Source organism: Nicotiana tabacum, chromosome 10 (assembly GCF_000715075.1).
Source record: "Nicotiana tabacum cultivar K326 chromosome 10, ASM71507v2, whole genome shotgun sequence".
NCBI lineage: Eukaryota > Viridiplantae > Streptophyta > Magnoliopsida > Solanales > Solanaceae > Nicotiana > Nicotiana tabacum.
The window spans coordinates 140593696-140617048 of NC_134089.1; the positions used below are offsets into that span (position 1 = coordinate 140593696).

The 23353-nt window shown below is 39.1% G+C and overlaps 1 protein-coding gene across 1 annotated transcript; it reads left to right on the forward strand.

Annotated features, from left to right (window-relative positions):
* The first annotated feature begins 14651 nt into the window (after positions 1 to 14651).
* On the forward strand, positions 14652 to 22316 carry LOC142164778 (uncharacterized). Its single transcript, XM_075223355.1, has 2 exons — positions 14652 to 14766; positions 14847 to 22316. Exon 2 carries the CDS (start codon positions 18414 to 18416, stop codon positions 19518 to 19520), a length of 1107 nt encoding a protein of 368 aa, XP_075079456.1. The 5' UTR covers positions 14652 to 14766; positions 14847 to 18413; the 3' UTR covers positions 19521 to 22316.
* The last annotated feature ends 1037 nt before the right edge of the window (positions 22317 to 23353 follow it).

Below are 23353 nucleotides of genomic sequence, written 5' to 3' on the forward strand. Positions count from 1 at the left end.
TTTCTAAGAAAATGTTTCTAAAGAAGGAATTAAAGGAAAATATTTTTGGATTTTTAAAAATTGCGGCCGGAACCGATGAGGTTTGCCTACGTATCTCACATCCGGTGAGAATCAAACCCGCGTAGTTCGGTTAGTTTTGACGGAACAAGAAAAGCATGACTTATTTTGAAATGATTTTTTCTCTTCTTTTTTTTCAAAATTTCGGCGGAATTTCGGGATATTTTGAACACAAGGGTTTACTGCACGTCGCTTGGAATTGGAATAAGTTTACTGGTGAGATCTGAAAGTCGGTAGGTAATGGTATTGTAAATGGGTTTGCTACGGTGTCTCTAATGAAGATAAAAGTTACATAATAGTGGCTTTATTTTGGTGAAGAATAGATGGATTAATGGCTATGGAGGTGTTGGTTTGAGAGAGATGCAGCTATGATAATTTTCTTCCTCTATCCTTCACTAATCTGGTGTCCACTCCCTCTATTAATTCCTCCCCATTTTCCTCTCCAAAGTGATATTTAACACTCTCTCATTTTTTACTATCTCTGTTGATAAAAATGAAAAGGGGGAGAACGACTGAAGAGGGGGAACAACGCTAATGCTCAGCTTGGGAGGGTTGTTTTCTTTTGATTGGGTTTTAGTTAGCTCTTTTAATGTGTAGGAGGTAGGGTTTTAGTAAAAGGGGAATGGGTATTTGGGTAGTGGGCTAGGATGGTATGTACTTGGGTAATTTGGGATTTTTGGGCTTCAAATTAAGCTGGCCCAGACGAAACTGACAGACCAAATCTACTTCTTTTTCTTTGTTTTCTTTTAATTTCAAACTCTAACAAATTAAATTTTGAATTAAAACTTATCTTAAATCTAATTTATCAAAAATAATTCTATTTATCTATTAACAAATGCATGTAAAATCTAAAAAATACTTTGTTTCATTTTTATGCATTAATTCTAATAATTAAAGAGTAGTTAATTCCTAAAAATGTAAATTAAACCTACGATGGCATGAAACGAAAAATGTGACAATTTTTATGAGTTTTCTAATGATTTTAAAATATTAAACATGCATGAAATACAACTAAATAAAGAAAAGCTCTTAAAATTCATTAAAATTATTTTTGGTCTATTTTTAGGAGTTATTTCCATGCAGGGCACAAATTAGGTGCTCACAAAGGTAGGCCAATAAAATCCACAGCTTAAGACCTTTGTAGCAGTTCTCGCCCCCATGGTGACTACCATAGGGCGAGGAATGGCAAGCTTAAAGAATACCCCATTGCTCTTCTTCTGGAACACTTCTCCGGATAACACCATCGGTGCAAATTTTGAAAAGATATGGCTCGTCCCAATAATAATCAAACAGTCCCATTTGAGCTTCTTTCTTTGGTTTGAAGAGAACTCATTCGGGACAATTTTTCTCTCAAGATAGTTAGCCACATCGGCAAACCATGGCATCCTGGTCAAATACATGGAAAGGAGTTATTCATCCTGAAATGAATCATTGATCTCAAGGCCATCATGGAGCCTCCCCTCCTCTTCCAAACGGGAAAAGTGGTCCGCCACTTGGTACCCATAAGGTACGGGTGGAACTTTTTCATAGCAAAGAAAATGGCTAATAGTTCTTTCTCGATCACCGTATAGTTGACTTGGGCATCGTTCATGGTCTTGCTAGCTTAGTAGAACGGATGGAATATCTTGTTGATTCTTTGCCCCAACATCGCTCCTACTTCCACGTCACTAACATCACACATGAGTTCAAATGGTAAGCTCCAATTTGGTGCAGTAATGATGGGAGTGGTAGTCAAACTATTCTTGAGTTTCTCAAATACCTTCATACAATCATCATTGAACACAAATTTGGCATAAGGGGTTCACCACCTTTGAGAAATCCTTGATGAACTGACGGTAAAACCTCGCGTGCCCTAGAAAACTCCTCACTGCTTTGATGGAAGTAGGAGGAGGGAGTTTTGATATCACTTTAATTTTTTCTTTATCCACTTCAGTACCATTCTTGGAGATCTTATGGCCGAGGACAATACCTTCCTTAACCAAAAAGTGACACTTCTCCCAATTAAGCACCAAGTTGGTCTCTTCACAACATGCCAAGACTTTATCAAGATTATCCAAACATTCATCAAAAGAATCCCCCAAAACAGATAAATCATCCATGAAAACCTCGAGGAAGTCCTCCACCATATCCGTGAATATTGTCATCATACACCGCTGAAAACTAGTCGGTGCATTACATAACCAAACGGCATCCTTGAGAATGCAAATGTACCATACGGAAAAATGAAGGTGGTCTTCTCTTGGTCTTCAGGTGCAATAAGAATCCTTTTATATCCGGAATACCGATCCAAGAAACAATAATAAGCACATCTGGCTAACCTATCCAACATTTGATCAAGAAATGGAAGCGGAAAATAGTCTTTCCGAGTCAATTTGTTGAGCTTCCTATAATCCATGCATACGCTCCAACCGGTGACAGTTCTTGTGGGGATCAACTCATTGTTGTCATTTGTAATCACAGTCATTGCCCCCCTTCTTTGGGACACATTGTATGAACTATCAGAAATGGGTTAGACAATCCCAGCATCCACTCACTTGATGACCTCTTTCTTGACAACCTCTTGCATGGCCTCATTCAACCTTTTCTGATGTTACACAAAGGGTTTGGCATCCTCCTCCAATATGATTTTGTGCATGCAAAAGGCGGGTCTTATACCCCGAATATCTGCCAATGTCCAACCTATTGCCTTCTTCCTCCTTTGGAGCACTGCAAGGGTGGCATCTACCTGCACGTTAGTTAAGCGCGAGGAAAGAATAACAGGTAAAGTGGAACAAAGTCCTAATAACGCATACCTGAGGTGTGAAGGCAAAGGCTTCAACTTCAATATGGGAGGCTCTTCGATTGAGGGTTTTGTTGGTGGAGTCTTTCGATTCTCAAGATTCAAGGAAAGTTTCTGGGGCTCATATATAGATTGAACCCATTCCTTGCAAAATATTGACATATTCCACCAAGTATTCCATTTCATCCACATCATGATTCAACAACACAGCTTCCAATGGGTCTTCCACATTAATCACAGCACTTGTGTCTTCAACAATCACTTTGGTCACAAGATCCACAAACGAACACACTTCGTTGCTATTAGGCTGCCCCATTGACTTGCAAACATGGAACACAACCTTTTTATCGCCCACACGGAAGGTGAGCTCCCCAGCTTCCATATCAACTAAAGCCTTTCCTATAGCTAGTAAAGGTCTCCCCAATATGGTCGGCACCTCATAGTCAACCTCATAATCAAGTATCACAAAAGCTGTGGGAAGTATGAACTTGTCGACCCAAACTAGCACATCATCAGTTATCCCAATGGCCTCTTCATTGTCCTATCTGCCATTTGCAACCTCATGGATGTGGTCCTTGGTTGCCCAATCCCCAATGTCTTGAACAGAGAATATGGCATCAAGTTAATGCTTGCCCCCAAGTCGCAGAAAGCTTTGGCGAAATCGGCACTACCAATAGTGCATGGGATTTTAAAGGCACCCGGTTCTTCTAACTTTGGAGCCATAGAGAGTACAATGGAACTCACTTGATGTGTCATTTTGATCATTTCGCAATTCATGGATCTCTTCTTTGTTACCAAGTCTTTCATGAACTTGGCATATCCTGGCATTTGTTCTACAGCTTCAACCAAAGGCACATTTATGGACAAACTTTTCATCATATCAATGAGTTTCTTGAATTGGTTCTCATTATTTTGTTTTGCAAGCCTTTGATGATATTTTGGAGGAGGCCTTGGCAAAGGAGCCTTGGCAAAGGAGCCTTGGCTTTGGGAACTACCATTTCCGGTATGTCTATCACATGTTCCCTAGACGGGTTCACATCATTTTGTGTCTCCTCCATGTCATCTTCAATGTCTATCCTCACTTCATCATTCACATTCTCATTATTCACTTGCAAATAATTGCTTGGTTCATCATCATCTTGCACCAACACATCATAACTCACAATCTTTCTTTGATTAGAGGTACTAGTACCTCCACCTCTACCACTTCTTGTAGCCACCGCCATAGCATGGCCCGTATTGTTCCCACCCTTTGGGTTTACTACCGTATCACTTGGTAGTTCCCCCTTAAGGAGAGTATTCAACGCTTAAGAAATTTGGCCAAGTTGGACTTCCAAGTTGCGGATAGAAGTGTTGTGGGATGCCAATTGGGCATCAGAGTCGGCATTTTTCTTCATTATTTGCTTGAACATGGATTCAATCCGTCCCATCTCATTATTGGAAGAGATAGGACCTTGTGACGGAAATGGAGGTAGGTTGTTGATAAATCGGGGGTCTTTGAAAGCCGGACCCCCGATTCCCTTGATTATTGTTGTTCCAACCCCCTTGATTGTTGTTTCCTCCCTAATTACTATTATTGTTGCCACCCCAATTGCCTTTATTTCCTTGATTACCCCAATTTTGATTGTTGTTGTTCCCACCAATTTCCTTGGTTGTTGTTGTTGCCACTATTCCAATTTCCTTATTGACCTTTATTTCCCTAATTTCCTTGTGATCTCGACTGTTGTTGATTTGGAGCATTACCACGTTGACCTTGATAATTGTTGACATACTGAACCTCTTCACTCTGATCATCATAGGAATCATCTTAATTGTACCCACTACCACTTTACTCAAATTGGTCCGAATTGTTTTGAACTTGTTGACCTCGTTGCCTTCTCTTGTTGATCATCATATTTACCTCTTCCATGGCATTCACTTGTTTGGGCCCTTGAACTTGTTGCAACTGAGCTTTGGCCAATTGGTTCATGGTAGTAGTCAACTCGGCTATAGCTTGGCCGTGGTAATGTAGCTCCTTATGCAGGTGAATAATATTGGGGTCACCTTGTGGCACATTGGCTCTACTTTGGTACGCCAAGGATGTATCCGCCATCTCATCAAGTATTTCACATGCTTCGGCATATGGCGTGTTCATGAAGTTCCCCTCACCGAGTTGGTTAACCTTGGCTTGTTTTGTTGATGCCATGGTAGAATGTTTGTTGGATCATGGCTTCAGTCATATCATTGTTCGGACATTCTTTAACCATCGTCCAATACCTTTCCCAAATCTCATGTAGCGGTTCATTTGGCTCTTGTTTAAAAGTAAGGATCTCATCTCTTAGTGTCGCCATATGTCCCGAAAAAAAGAAATTTGCGATGAACTTCTCGGCCAACTCATCCCAAGTGGTGATGGAATGGTTGGGTTACCTTTCTAGCCAATCCAAAGCCTTACCCCTTGAGAGAATGGGAAAATACTTAACCTCAATGAGTCCTCGGAGACACTAGTTTGCTTGCTCACCCAGCACGTGTCAACAAAACCTTTGAAATGCTTGTAGGTGTTTTGGTGTGGAGCTCCGGTAAAGAAAACCCTCTGTTCCAACAGTGTACGCATGACATTGGTTATTTAAAAGTTTCCTCCCTAATCGGGGCGGGACTATTACACTTGCATAGCCTTCTTTGGGAAACATCCGGTATGCTGCCCTTAGAGGATTTGGGGGAGGGTTTGGAATATTATCATGAGGCGGTCGACCTATCCTTTGTACTTGAGGTTCGGGTTGAATCTCATCTACGCAATCATCATCTACCTCCTCCACCAATGGAAAATTTTTTAGGGCTTCATTGTTAAGAGCCATTTGGTACCTAAAAGCAATTCACACACAAATTAGAAAAATAGAAGGAAAGAAAAACAAAATACACAAATACTCAGATCGATAGCATAAATTCTTCAGGGGAAGTAAAGTGTGTTACTGATTGGGTCCAAGCCTACACTACTATTGAGTAGAAAGGGTGGTCGATGCAGTTTTAACCCAACTAGGTCAGGATCAAATCCACATGGAGTTAATAATTGGAATTAGGTTTATATCTAAGCTAGATGCGGGCTTTGAGTCTAATTACTCTTCCACAAACTTAGGGTTTGATTTCTACTTCTAACTTTTACTTTATTGTATCCAATGATTGAAACTAAGGACAATATTTTTGTTGTTGATTTTCAACGGTTTAAAGGGACTAGGGTAGTGACTTCCACCTAGGTGGATATCCAACGTGTAGCAAGAATCGAGGGCAATCGTGTGATTGATTGGAGTCGTAATATAGCAACCACACCCGGTTAGTCACTCTATACCTCTCGGTAGTTTGAGTGATTTTACCCAATTTGGCTTTCTCAAGTCCAAATGGGTATTCATGTAATTCAACTGATGTTAGCTCAAGTCGGGTATTACTATCTCTAGGTTTAACCCTTTAATTGGGTCTATCAATTTCTTGAATTCACCCCAATTCCTAGTTAGCCTTGCTTTCCTAGACTTAGTCTCTCTTTATCAAGTAGAGACTAAGTCATAAAGGCATGAATCAGTGTTTGCAACCACTAATTCTATAGTTCTAGCAAGAACTAGGCTAAATATCACTAACCCATACACATTCAAGCCCTAAAATTCAAAACCATCGAATACCCACACTAGGGTTGGGTCACAACCCTAGCTATGGGTTTAGCTACTCATGGAAATAACAGAAATCAAAGATGCAATGAAGATAAAATTCATAATACTAGATTAAAAGATGAAAATCTAATGTTAAAAGATAATTTTAGTACAAAATTGCCCAAAACAGAATATCCAGCCATCTCACATACTCTGCTAAAACATAACTTAACCTAAAAATGTCAAAAAGATCTTTTTACACTAATCTAAAATTTACGGAAAAAAATACCCATGTAGAGGTTTCGTGGCCGCGTAATTCATATTGCGGCCACACTCTTGCTTTCGCGGTCGCGTAGTTCCGACCGCAGTCCGCGTCTTTAACTTCTGGATCTGGGTTGAGCATGGTTTTCGCGGATCGTGTAATTTGCATCGCGGTCACGTAGGAGACTTTTGCGGTCGCGTAATTATAACACGAACCGCACTTCTTGTTTTAGCTTGAAATGTGAACTCTCTGAACCTTAGCAACCACGGTTCGCATAATTTCAATCACGGATGCGAAACTACTTTCGCAGACGTGAAAGTACTTTTGCGGCCGCACTTTTCTGACACGGTCCGCATTCATGTTATAGACCAACAATCCATCTCTCTGATTCTTCATTTTGCGGACTTCGAAATAGTATTTGCGACCGCGTTGATACTTTTGCGGCCGCACTTTTCTGATGCGGTCCGCGTATTATATCTTTTGGCCCAGGCTTGGTTTTTGTTCATGTTTTGACTCCTTTATGAGTTGATTATGGCTCCTTTGGCACATTTTGAACAACCCCTGCAAGCAAGCATATTACATTAGTTTTCGGGAATACCTTCACGCATTTTTGGCCTAAGATGCAAGTAAAAGAGAGAAAATAATAGTTTAAAATCCCTACTTATCACCTCCCAAGAAGCACCTGATTGAACGTCGCGGCACGATGCAGATTAGCATCATCACTTGAAATGAAGAACCGCCACGATATGGACATCATCAACTTTTCCCAAATAGTGTTTCACTCTGGTGACCATTGACTCTAAGTACCTCATCATTTTATTTTTCAAGTCCAATGCACCAAAGGGTGTCACAGTACAACCTCAAACGGGCCACTCCATTTAGACTTCAACTTTCCTGGAAACATCCGTAACTGACAATTGAACAACAACACAAGATCACCTTCTTTAAGTCCTTGTTCTAAATGTATTTGTCATGTAGGTACTTCATCTTCTCCTTGTATAAGGACGAACTTGTGTATGCATAGTACCGGAACTCATATAGCCCATTCAATTGTTCCACCCTTAAGTTGGCGGCAACATCCCACTCAAGATTCAACTTCCTCAAAGCCCACATGGCTTTGTGCTCATGTTCCACCGAAAGATGGCAAGCTTTCCCGAACACCAACCGGTATGGAGACATTCCAATTGGTGTTTTGTAAGTCGTTCTATAAGCCCATAGAGCATCATCAAGTTCTTTGACCAATCCGTCCGGTTGGCATTCACTGTTTTTGACAAAATACTCTTTATCTCCAAGTTGGAGACTTCTACTTGACCACTTGCATGAGGATGATAGGGGATCGTGACTTTGTGAGTGACGCCATAATTGGAGAGTAAGGTATCGAAAGCTTTGTTGCAAAAATGCAATCCCCTATCACTTATGATCTCTCTTGGAGTACCAAATCTTGTAAAGATGTTATTCTTCAAGAACGCCACCACACTTCTCGCTTCATTGTTGGGCAAAGTAACGGACTCAACCCATTTGGACATATAATCAACCGCGACCAAGATGTAGGTGTTTCCATAAAAACTCACAAATGGACCCATGAAATTAATACCCCACACATTGTAAATGTCAATCTCCAAGATGGTGGTGAGGGGCATTTCATTTTTCTTTGAGATTCCACCGGCCCTTTGACATCCATCACAGTGCTTGACAAGATCACTAGCATCCTTGTAAAGAGTGGGCCAATAAAAACTGCAACTTAATACTTTGGCCGCCGTTCTTGCTCCACCATGGTGACCAGGCGAAGAGTGACAAGCCCCAGGAATTTTGCTTTGTTCCTCCTCCGGTACACATCTTCTAATTACTCCATCCGTACAAATCCGAAAAAGGTATAGTTCATCCCAATAGTAGTCTTGAAAATCCCTTTTGAGCTTCTTCCTTTTGTTTGAAGAGAACTCAACCGAAATGATACCACTCACAAGATAATTTGCTAGATCCGCGAACCAGGCACCTCTTTCATTGAAATAGCCAAAAGTTGCTCATCGGGGAAGGAGTCATTGATTTCAAGGCCATCATGCAGCCTCCCCTCCTCCTCCAAACGACACAAATGGCCCGCCACTTTATTTTCACTCCCTTTTCGATCTTGGATATCAATATCAATCTCTTGCAACAAAAGTACTCATCTCATCAAACGGGCTTTAGAATCTTTCTTGATCATGAGATAACGAAGTGCCGCACGATCCGTATGAACAATCACTTTTGCACCCATCAAGTATGGGTTAAACTTCTCAATAGCAAACACAATGGAAAAGGGCTCTTTTTTTGTAACGGTGTAGTTGACTTGGGAACTATTCATGGTCTTTCTTACATAATAAACCGGATGAAAGATCTTGTTGATGTGTTTTCCCAAAACATCCCCTACCACTACATCACTTGCATCGCACATAAGCTCAAAAGGAATAATCTAATTTGGAGCGGTGATGATGAGAGTAGTAATCAACTTGAGCTTTAGCAACTCAAAGGCTCTGATGAAATCTTCATTGAAATGGAACTTGGCATATTTCTCCAAAAGCTTGCACAACGGGTTTACCACTTTAGATAAATCCTTGATGAACCGCCGGTAAAACTTCGAGTGGCCTAAGAAACTCCGCACTCCTTTGACTGATATTGGATGTGGAAGTTTAGAAATCACCTCAATCTTTGCCTTGTCTACTTCAATGCCATTCTTTGAGATTTTGTGGCCAAGGACAATGCCCTCCTCAACTATAGAATGACACTTCTCCTAATTGAGCACAAAGTTTGTTTCTTCACATCTTGACAACACTTTGTCCAAATTTGCTAAACAAACATCAAAAGAATCCTGGCCACTGAAAAGTCATCCATGAAGACTTCAAGGAAATCCTCCACCATTTCCATGAAGATAGCCATCATATACCTTTGAAAAGTCTCTGGTGCATTGCCTAACCCAAATGCCATCCGCGAGAATGTGAAAGTAATTTTTTCTTGATCTTCTGGAGCAATAAGAATTTGATTGTATCCGGAATACCCATCAAAGAAACAATAGAAAGCACGGCCAGCCAATCTATCAAGCATTTGATCTAGGAAGGGAAGTGGGAAATGATCCTTCCTTGTGACATTGTTGAGCTTGCGATAGTCCATACACAGCCTCCACCCGATCACCGTTCTTGTAGGAATCAACTCATTGGTGACTACCATAATGCCCCCTTTCTTTGGGACACATTGAATCGGAGAATTCCATGAACTATCAGAAATTGGGTACACAACCTCGGCATCCAACCACTTGATGACCTCCTTTTTGACAACCTCTTGCATGGCTTTATTGAGTTTTCTTTGATGTTCAATATATGGTTTTGCACCTTCCTTCAAGTTGATCTTGTGCAGGCAAAATTTGGGGCTTATTCCCCGAATATCCTCCAAAGTCCATCCAATAGCCTTCTTCCTCTTTTGTAGCATCGCAATATGGAGTCTACCTGCACGTTAGTCAAACAAGAGGAAAGAATAATTAGTAAAGTAGAAGAAGGGACAAGAAATTCATACTGAAGATGTGGATGTAATGGCTTCAACTCCAAGATGGGAGGCTCCGCAATTGAAGGCTTTGTTGGAGGAGTGGTTCTATTCTCAAGATCCAAGAACAATTTACGGGTCTCATAAGTGTACGACCTCATTACTTGTAAAGCATTCACACATTCCACGTAACCCTCCATATCTTCATCATCATAATGGAGCAAGGCGGCCTCCAAAGTATCATCAACATTCATCACGGCACTTGTTACATCAATAATCATATCGGTCACCAAGTCCACGAAAGAGCACACCTCATTGCTATTGGGTTGCCTCGTAGACTTGCACACATGAAAAACCCACTTTCTCATCACTAACCCGGAAAGTAAGTTCTCCGGCTTTAAAATCAACTAGAGCCTTCCCTGTAGCAAGGAAATGTCTCCAAAGAATAATCGGCACCTCATAGTCAACCTCACAATCAAGAATAACAAAATCCGTAGGGAGAATGAATTTATCAACAAGAACCAACACATCATCAATGATACCCAACGGTCTCTTCATAGTATGATCTGCCATTTGTAATCTCATGGATGTGGGTCCTGGTTGCCCAATTCCCAAAGTTTAGAAAATCGAATAGGGCATCAAATTGATACTTGCCCCAATATCACAAAGAGATTTAGCAAAGTCGGCACTCCTAATGGTACAAGGGATTGTGAAAGCGTTGGGATCTTCTAATTTAGGAGCCATTGAATGCACAATTGCACTCACTTGATGAATCATCTTTATAGTTTCACAATTCATTGATCTCTTCTTTGTCACCAAGTCCTTCATGAACTTTGCATAACCGGGCATTTGCTCCAAAGCCTCAACCAATGGAACGTTGATAGATATACTCTTCATCATGTCAATAAACTTTTTGGATTGGTTCTCGCCATTTTGCTTGGCAAGTTTTAAGGGTATGGAGGAGGAGGCCTAGGCATTGGTGCCTTAGCCTTTGGAACTACCGGTTCCATTATGTCAACAATATGTTTCTAGACGGGTTTACTTCCTCATAAGTCTCATCCACATTGTCATCAATATCAATCCTCACTTTATCATTTGCTTGCACTTCATTGCTCGTCTTATCATCTTCTTGTACCACTTGCTCATCATCAACAATTTTCCTTTGACTTGAGGCGGTTGCATTCCCACCTTTTTCACTCCTTGTAGTAACGGCCATGGCATGTCCCGTGGTGTTCCCACCCTTTGGGTTCACCACCGTGTCACTTGGTAGTACCCCTTAGGACAAGTGTTTAAAGCTTGCGAGATTTACCCCAATTGAAATTCTAAATTGAGAATTGAAGCGTTGTGAGAGGCTAATTGAGCATCAGAGTCGGCATTCTTCTCTATCATTTGTTTGAACATGTTCTCAATTCGTCCCATCTCACTGTTGGAAGATCTCGGGCCATGTGAAGGATAAGGAGGCGGGTTATTTGGTTGTTGATACATCGGGGGCCTTTGAAAACCCGACACATGATTCCCTTGGTTATTGTTCCGTCTTCCTTAGTTGTTGCCTCCCCAATATCCTTGATTATTGCCACTCTAATTACCTTGGTTATTTTGACCATTCCAATTTATTTGATTGTTTTGATTGTTCCAATTCATTTGGTTGTTACCCCCATTCCAATAACCTTGGTTGCTAGAATTCCAGTTCTCTTGATTTCCTTGAGGTTTCCATTGTTGTTGATCCGAGACTTGAGAGTTGTTTCTTTGCCCTTGGAAGTTGTTCGCATATTATACTTCCTCTTCTTGTTCATTGTAAGATTCGTCTTGATCAAAGCCACTATCATCTTGCACATAATTTTCCACACAATTTTGCACTTGAGGACCCTTTTGCCTTCTCTTGTTCACCATCATACGAACTCCCTCCATTGCATTTACTTGCTTAGGACCTTTCAGTTGTTGAAGTTGAGCCTTGGCTAGTTGATTCGTTATGGTGGTCAACTCGGCAACTCCTTGCCCATGATCATGCAATTCTTTATGCAAGTGAATCATATTTGGATCACCTTGAGGAACATTTGCTCTACTTTGTCATGCCGATGAAGTATCCGCCATTTCATCTAGAATCTCACAAGCTTCCACATATGGAATTTTCATGAAATTTCCACTGGCAAGTTGGTTGACCACGCATTGATTGGTAGTATCGATCCTCCTATAGATAGTTTGTTGAATCTTAGACTCCGTCATATCATTGTTTGGGCACTCTTTCACCATAGTTCGGTATCTCTCCCATATCTCATGCAAAAGCTCATTGGATTCTTGTTTGAATGCTAGAATCTCATCTCTAAGAGTAGCCATATGCACATGAGAAAAGAACTTGGAAATAAATTTCTCCGCCAATTCAACCCATGTATGGATGGAATGGTTTGGCAACATTTCAAACCAATACAAGGCCTTCCCCCATAGAGAGAAAGGAAATAGCCTCAACCGTAAAGTACCCTCGGAGATGTTTGTCTGATTACTCCCCCAGCAAGTGTCCATAAACCCCTTCAAGTATTTGTACACATTTTGATTTGGATCCCCGGTGAAGAATCCTTATTGCTCTAACAATGTGAGCATAACATTTGTGATTTGAAAGTTGCCCACCCTAATTCGGGGCGGGACAATGGCACTTGTATACCCTTCATTCGGCAACATCGATGTGGAGCAGCTCTTTGTGGAGGTGGGGGTGGAACGGGAACGTTGTCTTATGACGGTCGACCTCGTCTATTTGCTTGAGGTTCAAGAGGAACCTCTTCAACTTGATCATCTTCCACGTTCACATCCCTCATAGGCATGTTTCCAAGAGCATCATTGTTGTTGAGAGCCAGTGTTTCACCAAAAAGATTAGTAACATGGAAGGAAAAGAAGACAATTCACACACAAAACCAAATATATAGCTAAATCCGTTTTTAGCTCCTCGGCAACGATGCCAAAAATTGATCTCATCTAAGTCACACCTCTATTCGAGGTTATTAAACGGTTGATGCAATAGTAATACCCAACTAAGAGTCGGGGTCGAATTCCACAGGGAGCTATAAGAATGGGATTTTGGAGTATATATTGTGGTGAATGAGTTTGAACTATCTTAGATTACACGTCCACAAATATGGTTGTTTCTAGGTCTAAATTAAACTAAGATTGCAATACAAATAATTGAAACTAAGAAATTGTGTTTTTGTTGTTATTTTCAAATATTATAAAAGGCATAGGGCTATGACCTTCACCTAGGTGTTTACCTAACGGGTTGCAAACATTAGTTCATTCCTATTTGACTTGGTCTCTACTTGAGAAAGAGAAACTTAGTCTAGGAAAACTTGGCTAACAAGAATTTAGGATAAAACCAATAGATTGATAGTCTCAATTAAAGGGTTGAACCTAGAGACAGTAAAAACCAACTTGAGCATTTTATCAATCGTTTTGTTCAATACGCATTTGGACTTGAGAAAGCCAAATTGGGCAAAATAAGTCTCTTACCGAGAGGTATTGAGTGGGTAATTAAGTGTTGATAGCTATAATACACCTCGACCAACAAAACAAGCTTTAAAGTTTACAACCCGTTAGGTAAATACCTAGGTGAAGGTTATAGCCCTAGGCCTTTTATAATATTTGAAAACAACAACAAATACACAATATCTTTGTTTCAATTATTTGCATTGTAATCTTAGTTTAATTTAGACCTAGAAACAACCATATTTGTGGAAGCGTAATCTAAGATAGTTCAAACTCATTCACCACAATATATACTCCTAAATCCCATTCTTATAGCTCCTTGTGGAATTCAACCCCGACTCTTAGTTGGGTATTACTATTGCATCGACCGTTCCATAACCTCGAATAGAGGTGTGACTTGGACGATATCAATTTTTAAGGCTGCATGATGTCCTTGAAATCAATGACTCCTTCCCCGATGAGCAACTGTAGACATGTGATTTTTGACCCTCCCCAAGATTTTCCATATCTTAGCACGTAAATATTTAATTTAGGCCTAATATAGCTATTTCAACTATTTTTGACTTCTTTACTTTATTTTCGTCATAAAAATAAAAATTACAAAAAATATTTTAGTTTACGTATCTTTCATAAATTTAAATAAAAAAATATACAAAAAATAGTACCTTATCTTTATTATTATATAATCTTGAAAACACAAAAATAGTTTTATGTTTTATAGTTTAGTTCAATTAATTATAATTAGTTTTATATTTTTATATTATAATTGTACATAATTTTAGAAGGATAAATTAGTTTTAGGTTGGTTTATCCCGTCTTTATAAATCCTATAGTCCATTTTTTTAGTCTTTGATCCAATTCCCTAGCCCATAATTCCTAGGCACATACCCCTAACTTAATCCCTACCCCTATATATAGTATCTAACATCTAAAATAGACCTAGCCTACACAAAAAAGGAGAGCCGCAGAACCCAAAAAGAGACCCCCCCCCCCCCAGCTTTTCCAGCGATCCCATCTATCTTCTTCAGATCCCCTCCTGCTGATGAAGTGACCGAAAATTGCTTAGTGGCATAGCGAAAAAGGCAAGGCGCTTAATTCCATCATCTTTCAGTAGTGCTCATTGAATCTACACTAATGGACTTGTTAACGTTGTTGCTTTCAGCATTAAAATGGAAAAAGAAACGCACAAAAAACGGCAGTCTTTGAATTCAAAAGCAAAAAAAAAGAAGAAAAAAGGCACACATACACACAAAGACAAAAGGGAGGCATTTGATTCTTTGTTAAAGGAGTTCAGAGAAGTTGACGATATAGTGGCTCGCAATTCTGCCGATTTTGAGAGCTTTCCAAAAGGTCAAGTTTGGGTCTCATTGACCACATCGGCTATGAGCAGTAGCTTATTCCATTTTCTATGAATATTTCGTTGGGATTTTTTTAAATTAATTGGGTTTTCCGTCAGTTGGGCGCGGTCGATTCGAGATTCCAGTTCGCAATCTCAGTATTTCGGTCCAAGGATTGTTGCTTTGCTTAGCCTGATTGATTTGCATTTTTCAGCTTTGTTCATCAATAAAAGGTCCATTTCTCAATTTCAATTCTCATTTCATTGTGTTATAATAGCTTGGTGTGCGTGTTGATTGATTTGTGATTCTATGTTGTTTGAGTAACATGTTTTAGTTGTCATTTAAATTATTTTGATTAGTTTTTATTTCGATTGTAATGTATGTAGTCTTGGTTCTTGAATACTTTTAATCGGGCCAATGAAAAATCGGAGTTGTTTCTTTCTTGGCAAGGAATAAGAATGGGTCATAAGGTAGGTTTTGAACCACAAGGAATTTGGCCAAGTAATAGATCATGTTGGCTAGCTTATTTTCCCCCAATAATATTTTGTTCATAAATTTGGTCTTACAACAATCTCGAAGATTAAGAGTACACAGAGTTTGCATGTGTGGCCATTGGTTGAGCGTGTGTTCTACTAATGTATTGTGTCCAAGCTGGACCATTTTTGCAGTGAATAATTGAATTAAAAGAACATTGGATCAACAGAGCAAGAAGTGACAAAAATTGAAAGTGATAGTAGCGTGTTATATTGTTTCTGGCATAAGCTTGGCTGTCGCACCCCTTTATTTTCTTTATTTTGCAATGAAGGCGACTTAATAAATTAACGTGGTTGTGTACACGTTCGCGTGACATAGTTACGATTCCAGAAATTAAAACCAAGGCATGCGTTCGCTCAACTTTGGGTGAAACAATCTTATTAATAATAAGGCGTGATTAATTGTGGATACGTACGCGTGACACAATTTTTGACGAGCCAAATAAAATGAGTACGCGTACGCGTGACTCATTTTTTAAAGATAATTCCATAATTAATAGTAATTGAGCAAATAAAAGCGGTTAAGGGGGTAGATGCACATAGGTTTGAAAATAAGTAATTAAACAATCTGATTAAGCCAAGTATGATCAAAGCGACCGTGCTAAAACTACGGAACTCGGGAATGCCTAACACCTTCTCCTGGGTTAACAGAATTCCTTACCCGAATTTCTGTGTTCGCGGACCATAAATAAGAGTCAACTTCCTCGATTCGGAATTTTAAACCGGTGACTTGGGACACCATAATTATCTCAAGTGGCGACTCTGATTTTCAAAATAATTAATCATGTTTCGGTTATTGTCACTTTAATTGAAAAAACTCCCTTATATCCCTTCCGGTGTATAGGTAAAAAGGAGGTGTGACAGCTCTGGCGACTCTGCTGGGGATAAGAACCCAGAACTTCCGGTTCAAGGTTCAAGAATTCGAGCTTATTAATGCGATTTTTATTTGGCTTTATTGTTGATATCACTGTATTTTGTGGACTTAATGTGCTAATTTTCATTTACCGCTTTGATATTGTTTGAATTGTATATAACTGTCTTCTTACGCCACCCCTATGAGTCTTTTGGAAATGGTGCACACATTCGCGTGGCCCGCTTTTTCAGTAGAAATTATACGAAATAGAACGAGGTTGGACAAGCGACAAGGCCGGGTAGGCTTCAGTGCTCCCGGTACGCCGCCCCCTCTTCGGCTCCAGTTGTCCGCTCGGGTACCCCAAGTCTAGACCAAAACCCCAGGATTTAAACCTAGAAAAACAGAGCTTCATGCCGGATCCCTAGTAGGAGCGTTTTTTTGCATCATGTGCATTTGACTTAGGGGACTCAACACAGGGGTTGGGTCCATCTAGGACAGGTGTGCCCAAAATAACAGACCATCCTGATGCATTCTATGTGCTATGTGAACATTTATTTATTTCGGCTTGCATGTTGACCGGCTAAGGAAAGAAAAACAAAAAAAAAAACAAGAGTGAGGTAGGATAGAGAATTCACCTGGTTCTGAAAATCCCGGTATTCGAAAATGCCTCGAAACTCTACCCAAATTGTTTGAAAAAAAAGAAAAGGAAAATGTATTTCAAAAAAATGAAAGGGAGTCAATATCATGTTTTTCCAATTATGTCAAAACTGGCGAACTATGCGGGTCTGATTCTCACCGGATGTGAGATATGTAGGCAAACCTCATCGGTTCCGGCCCATAATTTTCAAAAAAATCCAAAAATATTTTTCTTTACTTCCTCTATAGAAAGGTTTTTTTAGACCCCAATTTTCAAAAAATCCAAAAAATATTTTTCATTCCTTGCTTCTTTAGAAAGCCTTTCTTTTAGACCCTAATTATTTTTAAAAAAATATACAAAAATATTTTCTTTTAATTTCTTCCAAAAATCCAAAAATATTTTCATTCTTCTTTCAAAATTGAAAAGAAAATTCAAAATTCAAAAAATATTTTTTTAGAAGCATTTCTTTCATAAATTCAAAATAAAATTCAAAAAATATTTTCTTTCTTCTTTATAAAGTTTTTCTTTCGAAATTCCAGAAAAAAAAATTCAAAAAAAAAACTTTCTTCTTTAGAAATCTTTCTTTGCAAAAATGCTGAAGAAAAATCAAAATCCAAAAATATTCCCTTTCTTCTTTATAAGTTTTTCTTTCGAAAAAATAAAATAAAAAATTCAAAAAAAAAGGTGAGTTTATTTACTTTATTCATGATGTTGATAATAATAAGGACCAATTGAGTCCATTCGAACATGTTTTTGTTTTGAATTGTGAAGAAAGTTGAGGTGGTCGGTTTGTGGTAAGCTGGAAACACAAGATCCAAGAAAAAATAATAACTGGCATCAAAGTTGTTACAAGTGCTCAAGAGACTCAGGGTCAGAGGGTTCAACAAGAGTCTACTGTGTTTGAGAAAAATAGAATACTGAAACAGCAAATGACCGAAATGTGTCAAGCATGGGCCAGTGGTCAAGGACAGTCTCGTCATGAGTCACAATTCGCTATACAGCAAGAGCAGTACCACTCTCCTGAGTACCACTCGTACTCGTTTGATCTTCCTACAAACATTGAGAAGCCTGCCCGAAAGATGGTAAATGAAGAAATGACCCAAAGAGTGAAAAGCTTAGAACAACGGTTGAAAAACATGCAAGGGTTGGCAGGTCAAAAGAGTGTTGCCTTCAAAGATCTATGTATATTCCCCGATGTCCACTTACCGCCTGGTTTCAAGAATCCCAAATTTGAAAAGTATGATGGACATGGAGATCCCATAGCCTACCTGAAAAGGTATTGCAATCAACTGAGAGGTGCGAGAAAAAATAAAGAATTGTTGATGGCTTATTTGGGGAAAGCCTTACGGGAGTAGCCTCCAAATGGTTTATGGATCAAGACACGTCTCGTTGGTATGTCTGGGATGACATGTCACATGCCTTTGTCAAACACTTCCAATACAACATCGACATTGCCCCAGACCGCATTTCCCTTTCAAACCTGAAGAAGAAACCAACTGAAAGTTTCAGGGAATATGCCATTAAATGGAGAGAGCAAGCAGCGAGAGTTAAGCGACCCATGGATGACCACAAGCTAATCACTGTCTTCCTTCAAGCGCAAGAGCCAGATTACTTTCAAAACATGATGTCCGCAGTTGGAAAATCCTTCTCGGAAGCAATCAAAATGGGAGAAATGGTAGAGAATGGTCTTAAGACAGGCAAGATTATAAGTCAAGCAATTCTCAAAGCCGCAACTCAGGCTGTCCCGATTGAATCCGATAATTTCAGTGGCATAATTGAGAAGGATGAAGAAATCATGATGACAACAGGTTCGAGAAGAGGTCCCAGGAAAACACCTCAATTGTATGCGCAGCCTCATCAGGTTTCTCATGACTCCCCTGAGCATTGTTATCCACCTCAGAACCCACAATACTCTGTTGCTCCACATCAGTATGTTGTCCAGCCATTAAAACACCCCAGAAGGCGAGCACGAGCATCACAAAATCTCCACCAACTTCCACAAAATTTTCAGGTACCCTATAACCCACATCCAGGCCAGAGGTATAGAGGGGAACAAAAGTTGAAAGATAATTTTACACCAATAGGAGAGTCTTATGCAAGCTTGTTTGAGAAATTAAAGCATTATGACATGATTGCACCTATTCCTCCAAATCATGTGGACCCGCGTGCAAGAAGCTATGACCCTTCTAAAAGGTGTGAATACCATTCCAATGCCCAGGGGTACAATGTTGAAAGCTGTCGGGATTTGAAAAGAGAAATAGAAAGGATGATCCAAGAAAACCTTATTGTGATCCAAGACAGTGACACCCAGAATATTGCGCAGAATCCTTTGCCTGCACATGATGATGCACACTTTGTGGGGATGATGCGTGGTGATAGGGAGTATGAGAATCCTCTCGGGAATTTGCTAACTGAAGTTAATGATTTTGAAATTGGAGAAGGATTTGCTGATTCTGATGAGCAAATTTGTGGCTAAATATCAAGCATAGCAATTGAAAAGTCATTCTCTCCTCACTAGGAAGGAATCTTGGTAGCTTTTTTGATGTTTTTTCTATTATCTGGGTTATTTCAGGGTTGTGATCCAGATTTTATTTGTTTTATTGAGTCAAATCCTTCTATCCCTTCATTCTGTTTGTGTGAGTCTTGTCTTTCTGTTCTGTTGCTATTTTCATCAGCTGGGTTATTTAGGGTTGTAACTCAGATTTTAGGTTGTTTGTCTTGTTGTTTACTCAATAAAATACAGTTTGTCCTTTTTGTGTCATTCCACGCTTAGTTCTTTTCCCACTAGTTTTAATGACATGACATGCATGCGGAAATTTTGGCCAGATCTTAGGAACTGATTTAATCTGGAATTCGATAACTAAAAAAATATATATTTTTTTGAGGATGAATAAAGAGTTGGAATACTTTTGAATTAAGGTCGAGTAAAATTCAACTTCAAATCATTGTGAAGATCGGGTTTGAGAATGTTTAATCAATTGATGTTTGTTGGAAAGTTTGTCACTAAGGGATGAAAAAATATCTTGTGACCACGGAACACCAAGAAGACATACATGTTCGTCAATGTTGTGATCACGAAAAGATACCATGTTTGACGTTCTCGAGGTTGGGAGGCCCTTTTTCTGCTACCCAAACACTTTATATCATTTCCTACCCCTTTTGAGTCTGTGTTATTTTTCTTTGACTACCCTCTTTTGGAATCAAGTTTAGAGTCAAAAAAAATCCATGTCCCAAGAGTACAAACTGGGGCAATTCATAGAAAGTTCAGAGAAAATAATTGTCAAAGGTTCATGCCCTCAAAAAATAGAACCTGGGACAAACAAAAAAAAGGAAAAAAAAGAGAAAAAAAAAGGAAAAGAGAAACAGAAAGAAAGATGAAAAATAGTTAGGTCAGATGTTTGAACTACGTTCGACCTAATTCCTTAAAAAAAAGATACGTAGGCAGCCTCACGGTTCGGTCCAACAAAATAAGAATTCAGAAGAAAAGAAAAAAAATAGAAAAAATAGAAAAATCCAAAAATCCCCAGCATCTGAAACTGAGGCAAAGATTTTATTTTATTTTTTAAAGAGTCGATTCCAAGAGTTGTAAGTCTACAACCCCTCATTTTGAGTTTATTTTGAGCCTTCACGCCGACCTTTCTTTCCAACCCTATCCAAAAATCCTCCAAATAAGGACCTTCTAATATGCCTTCAAAAATGTCAAGAGACGTATGCAATGAGCAACAGTTGTCACACGATGTAGAACATCGTCGAGTTGCTCACAATAAGAGGGAAAGAAAAAGAAAAGGAGAAATGAGAGAGTCTTATTAGTGAAAATCCTCACAGGCATTGTAAGACGACGGTAAGCAGAGATGAATAAATGAGAGAGACTTGTTGGTGAAAACCCCTCAGGGCACCACTAGTCGAAAGTGAGTCATGAAGCTGATGCAAAGAATTGGCAAGGATAGGCCCGACTTCAAAATCATAAGAATGGTAAAAGGGAAGATTGGATTAGTTTGATAGATCAGGACGTTAAGTCCAAAATGCATGGCATGATCATTAAGGCCAGTTATTGGGAAAAAAAGAAAAAAAAAATTCTTCCTTCTGTCCTTCCGACAGGGGAATTTCTTGTTAATATTATTTCTTTGCATCATTTGTGTCCTCCACTATGAGTCAGTCCTTGTCAAAACAAGCAAGAAAAGATTTCAAAATCTGCTACCAGCTTTTCAGTTGCACAAAATAAATTTGGCCAGCACACTCGGTTGTTACTGTCAAATGAGCCTTGAGGATTCATACAAAGGTTCCCCCCAAAAAGACTCTTGTCAACCTACTTGACGCAAGCAAAGATGACTGGTGATTCTCTCTAACAGACAAATTGCTCAAAAAGTAGGAAGTTATTCAAGATATCAGAAAAGGTTACCTAAGCAAAAATCTCCAATTGGGATAGGGCTGATTGAGCTGCAAATACAAATGGTAATGGGTGTGAAACAATCAGATTTGGTGTAGAACAAAAGTCTTTTGAGACCGACTCAAGTTGATTGAGCAGAAGCCAAGTTACCCAAGACTCAAGGACACAAACCGACCACCATTTTTAAAACTGACAAATTTTTCTTTGTATGAAATAGGAACAAAGCGGTGCAAGAGAAGTGATTCAAAAAGAAAAAAATGAAAAAAAAGGAGAAGAAAAAGGAAAGACGAGAGGAGCCGACAAAGGGAAGTTTCTCAAATCTTTGCCTTTATTTGTCTTGCTATTGTGCATAAAATCTTGCCATTGATCTTCACATTTTTTTCCTCCTAGGATAAAAAGTCCTAGTCTGACGGATTTTCCTCCCAATAAAAATCTTAGTCTGATGAATCTTTCTCCTAAGATAGAAAACCTAGTTTGATGAACTTTCTCCTAGGATAAATATCTTAGTCTGATGATTTTTTCTCCTAAGATAGAAGACCTAGTCTGATGAACTTTCTCCTAGGATAAAAATCTTAGTCTGATGAATTTTTCTCCTAAGATAGAAGACCTAGTCTGATGAACTTTCTCCTAGGATAAAAATCTTAGTCTGATGAATTTTTCTCCTAAGATAGAAAACCTAGTCTGATGAACTTTCTCTTAGGATACAAAATCTTAGTCTGATGAATCTTTCTCCTAAGATATGAAAACCTAGTCTGATGAATTTTCTCCTAGGATACAAATCTTAGTCTAATGAATCTTTCTCCTAAGATATGAAAACCTAGTCTGATGAACTTTCTCCTAGGATAAACGTCTTAGTCGGATGAATCTTTCTCCTAAGATACCAAAAAAAAAGGACCTAGTCTGATGAACTTTCTCCTAGGATCAAAATCTTAGAAAACCTAGTCCGATGAATTTTCTCCTAGGATAATAAATTTTTTTTAAAAAAAAAGAAGTCTGAATTTGAAAAAAAATGATGAAAAAATAAAAAAAGAAGGGAAAAAAGAAGGAAGTCCGGTTTTTTTTTTAAAAAAAAGGGTCAATTTTTAGTTTTCTTGAAATCAGGGGCCCCGCCTGGAGAATAGGGTCAGTCTTTATTTTAGTCAAGCTTAGTTTATTGTTTTCCTAGTCTATTCTTTAGTTTACTCTCATCTTTGCATCAATAGTACAAGTGGTTTACAATTTTGCTAACAACTCACAAATCTTCCTAGTGCAAACTGGGGCAGAAAAAAATTCTTTTGCTTTGTCTGTTTTGTTGCAATCAGGCGCCCACCTGGAGAACAAGGGAAGACAACTCAAGTTTCAATGGAAACCGGTTTCGAAGGAAGACAGTTCAAGTTTCAAGGGAAAATGGTTCAAGGTGCAAAGGAAAATAGTGTCAAGTAACAAGAGAAGACAGTTCAAGTTCAGCAATCAGGTGCCCGCCTAGAAAATAAGAGAATTCAATTCAGAATGCAATTCAGGTCAGCAACAAAAGAAGCTCACGTCAAGAATGCGAGTCAGCAGGCCGAGATGATCAACAGAAGTTAGTCACAATCCAGAATAGAAAGGAAAAAAACAAAAAGAAAGACAAGAAGTGAATCCAAATGCATAAGTTAATGAAATATGTGAGCTGCTCAAGACAGGGCTGAGGTCACAAGCTCTGCATGTCCCGTTTTGGTCTGAAAAGCTGAAGAAGAACGAACTAGAACCTGCAACTAGCAAGCGTCAAGGTTCAAATCCAAAGTCTGTATGAAGAACCATTCAAAACTCAAGATCAAGCTTCAGAAGACTTACATATAGGAATCTTGTAACTCTTAGCTGGTAGGCTTAGCTAGTCTTTTTCATTTTTGATTTTGATGTAATAGCGGGACCGCGGACCGGAACCTCGACGGTACCTCAATCGG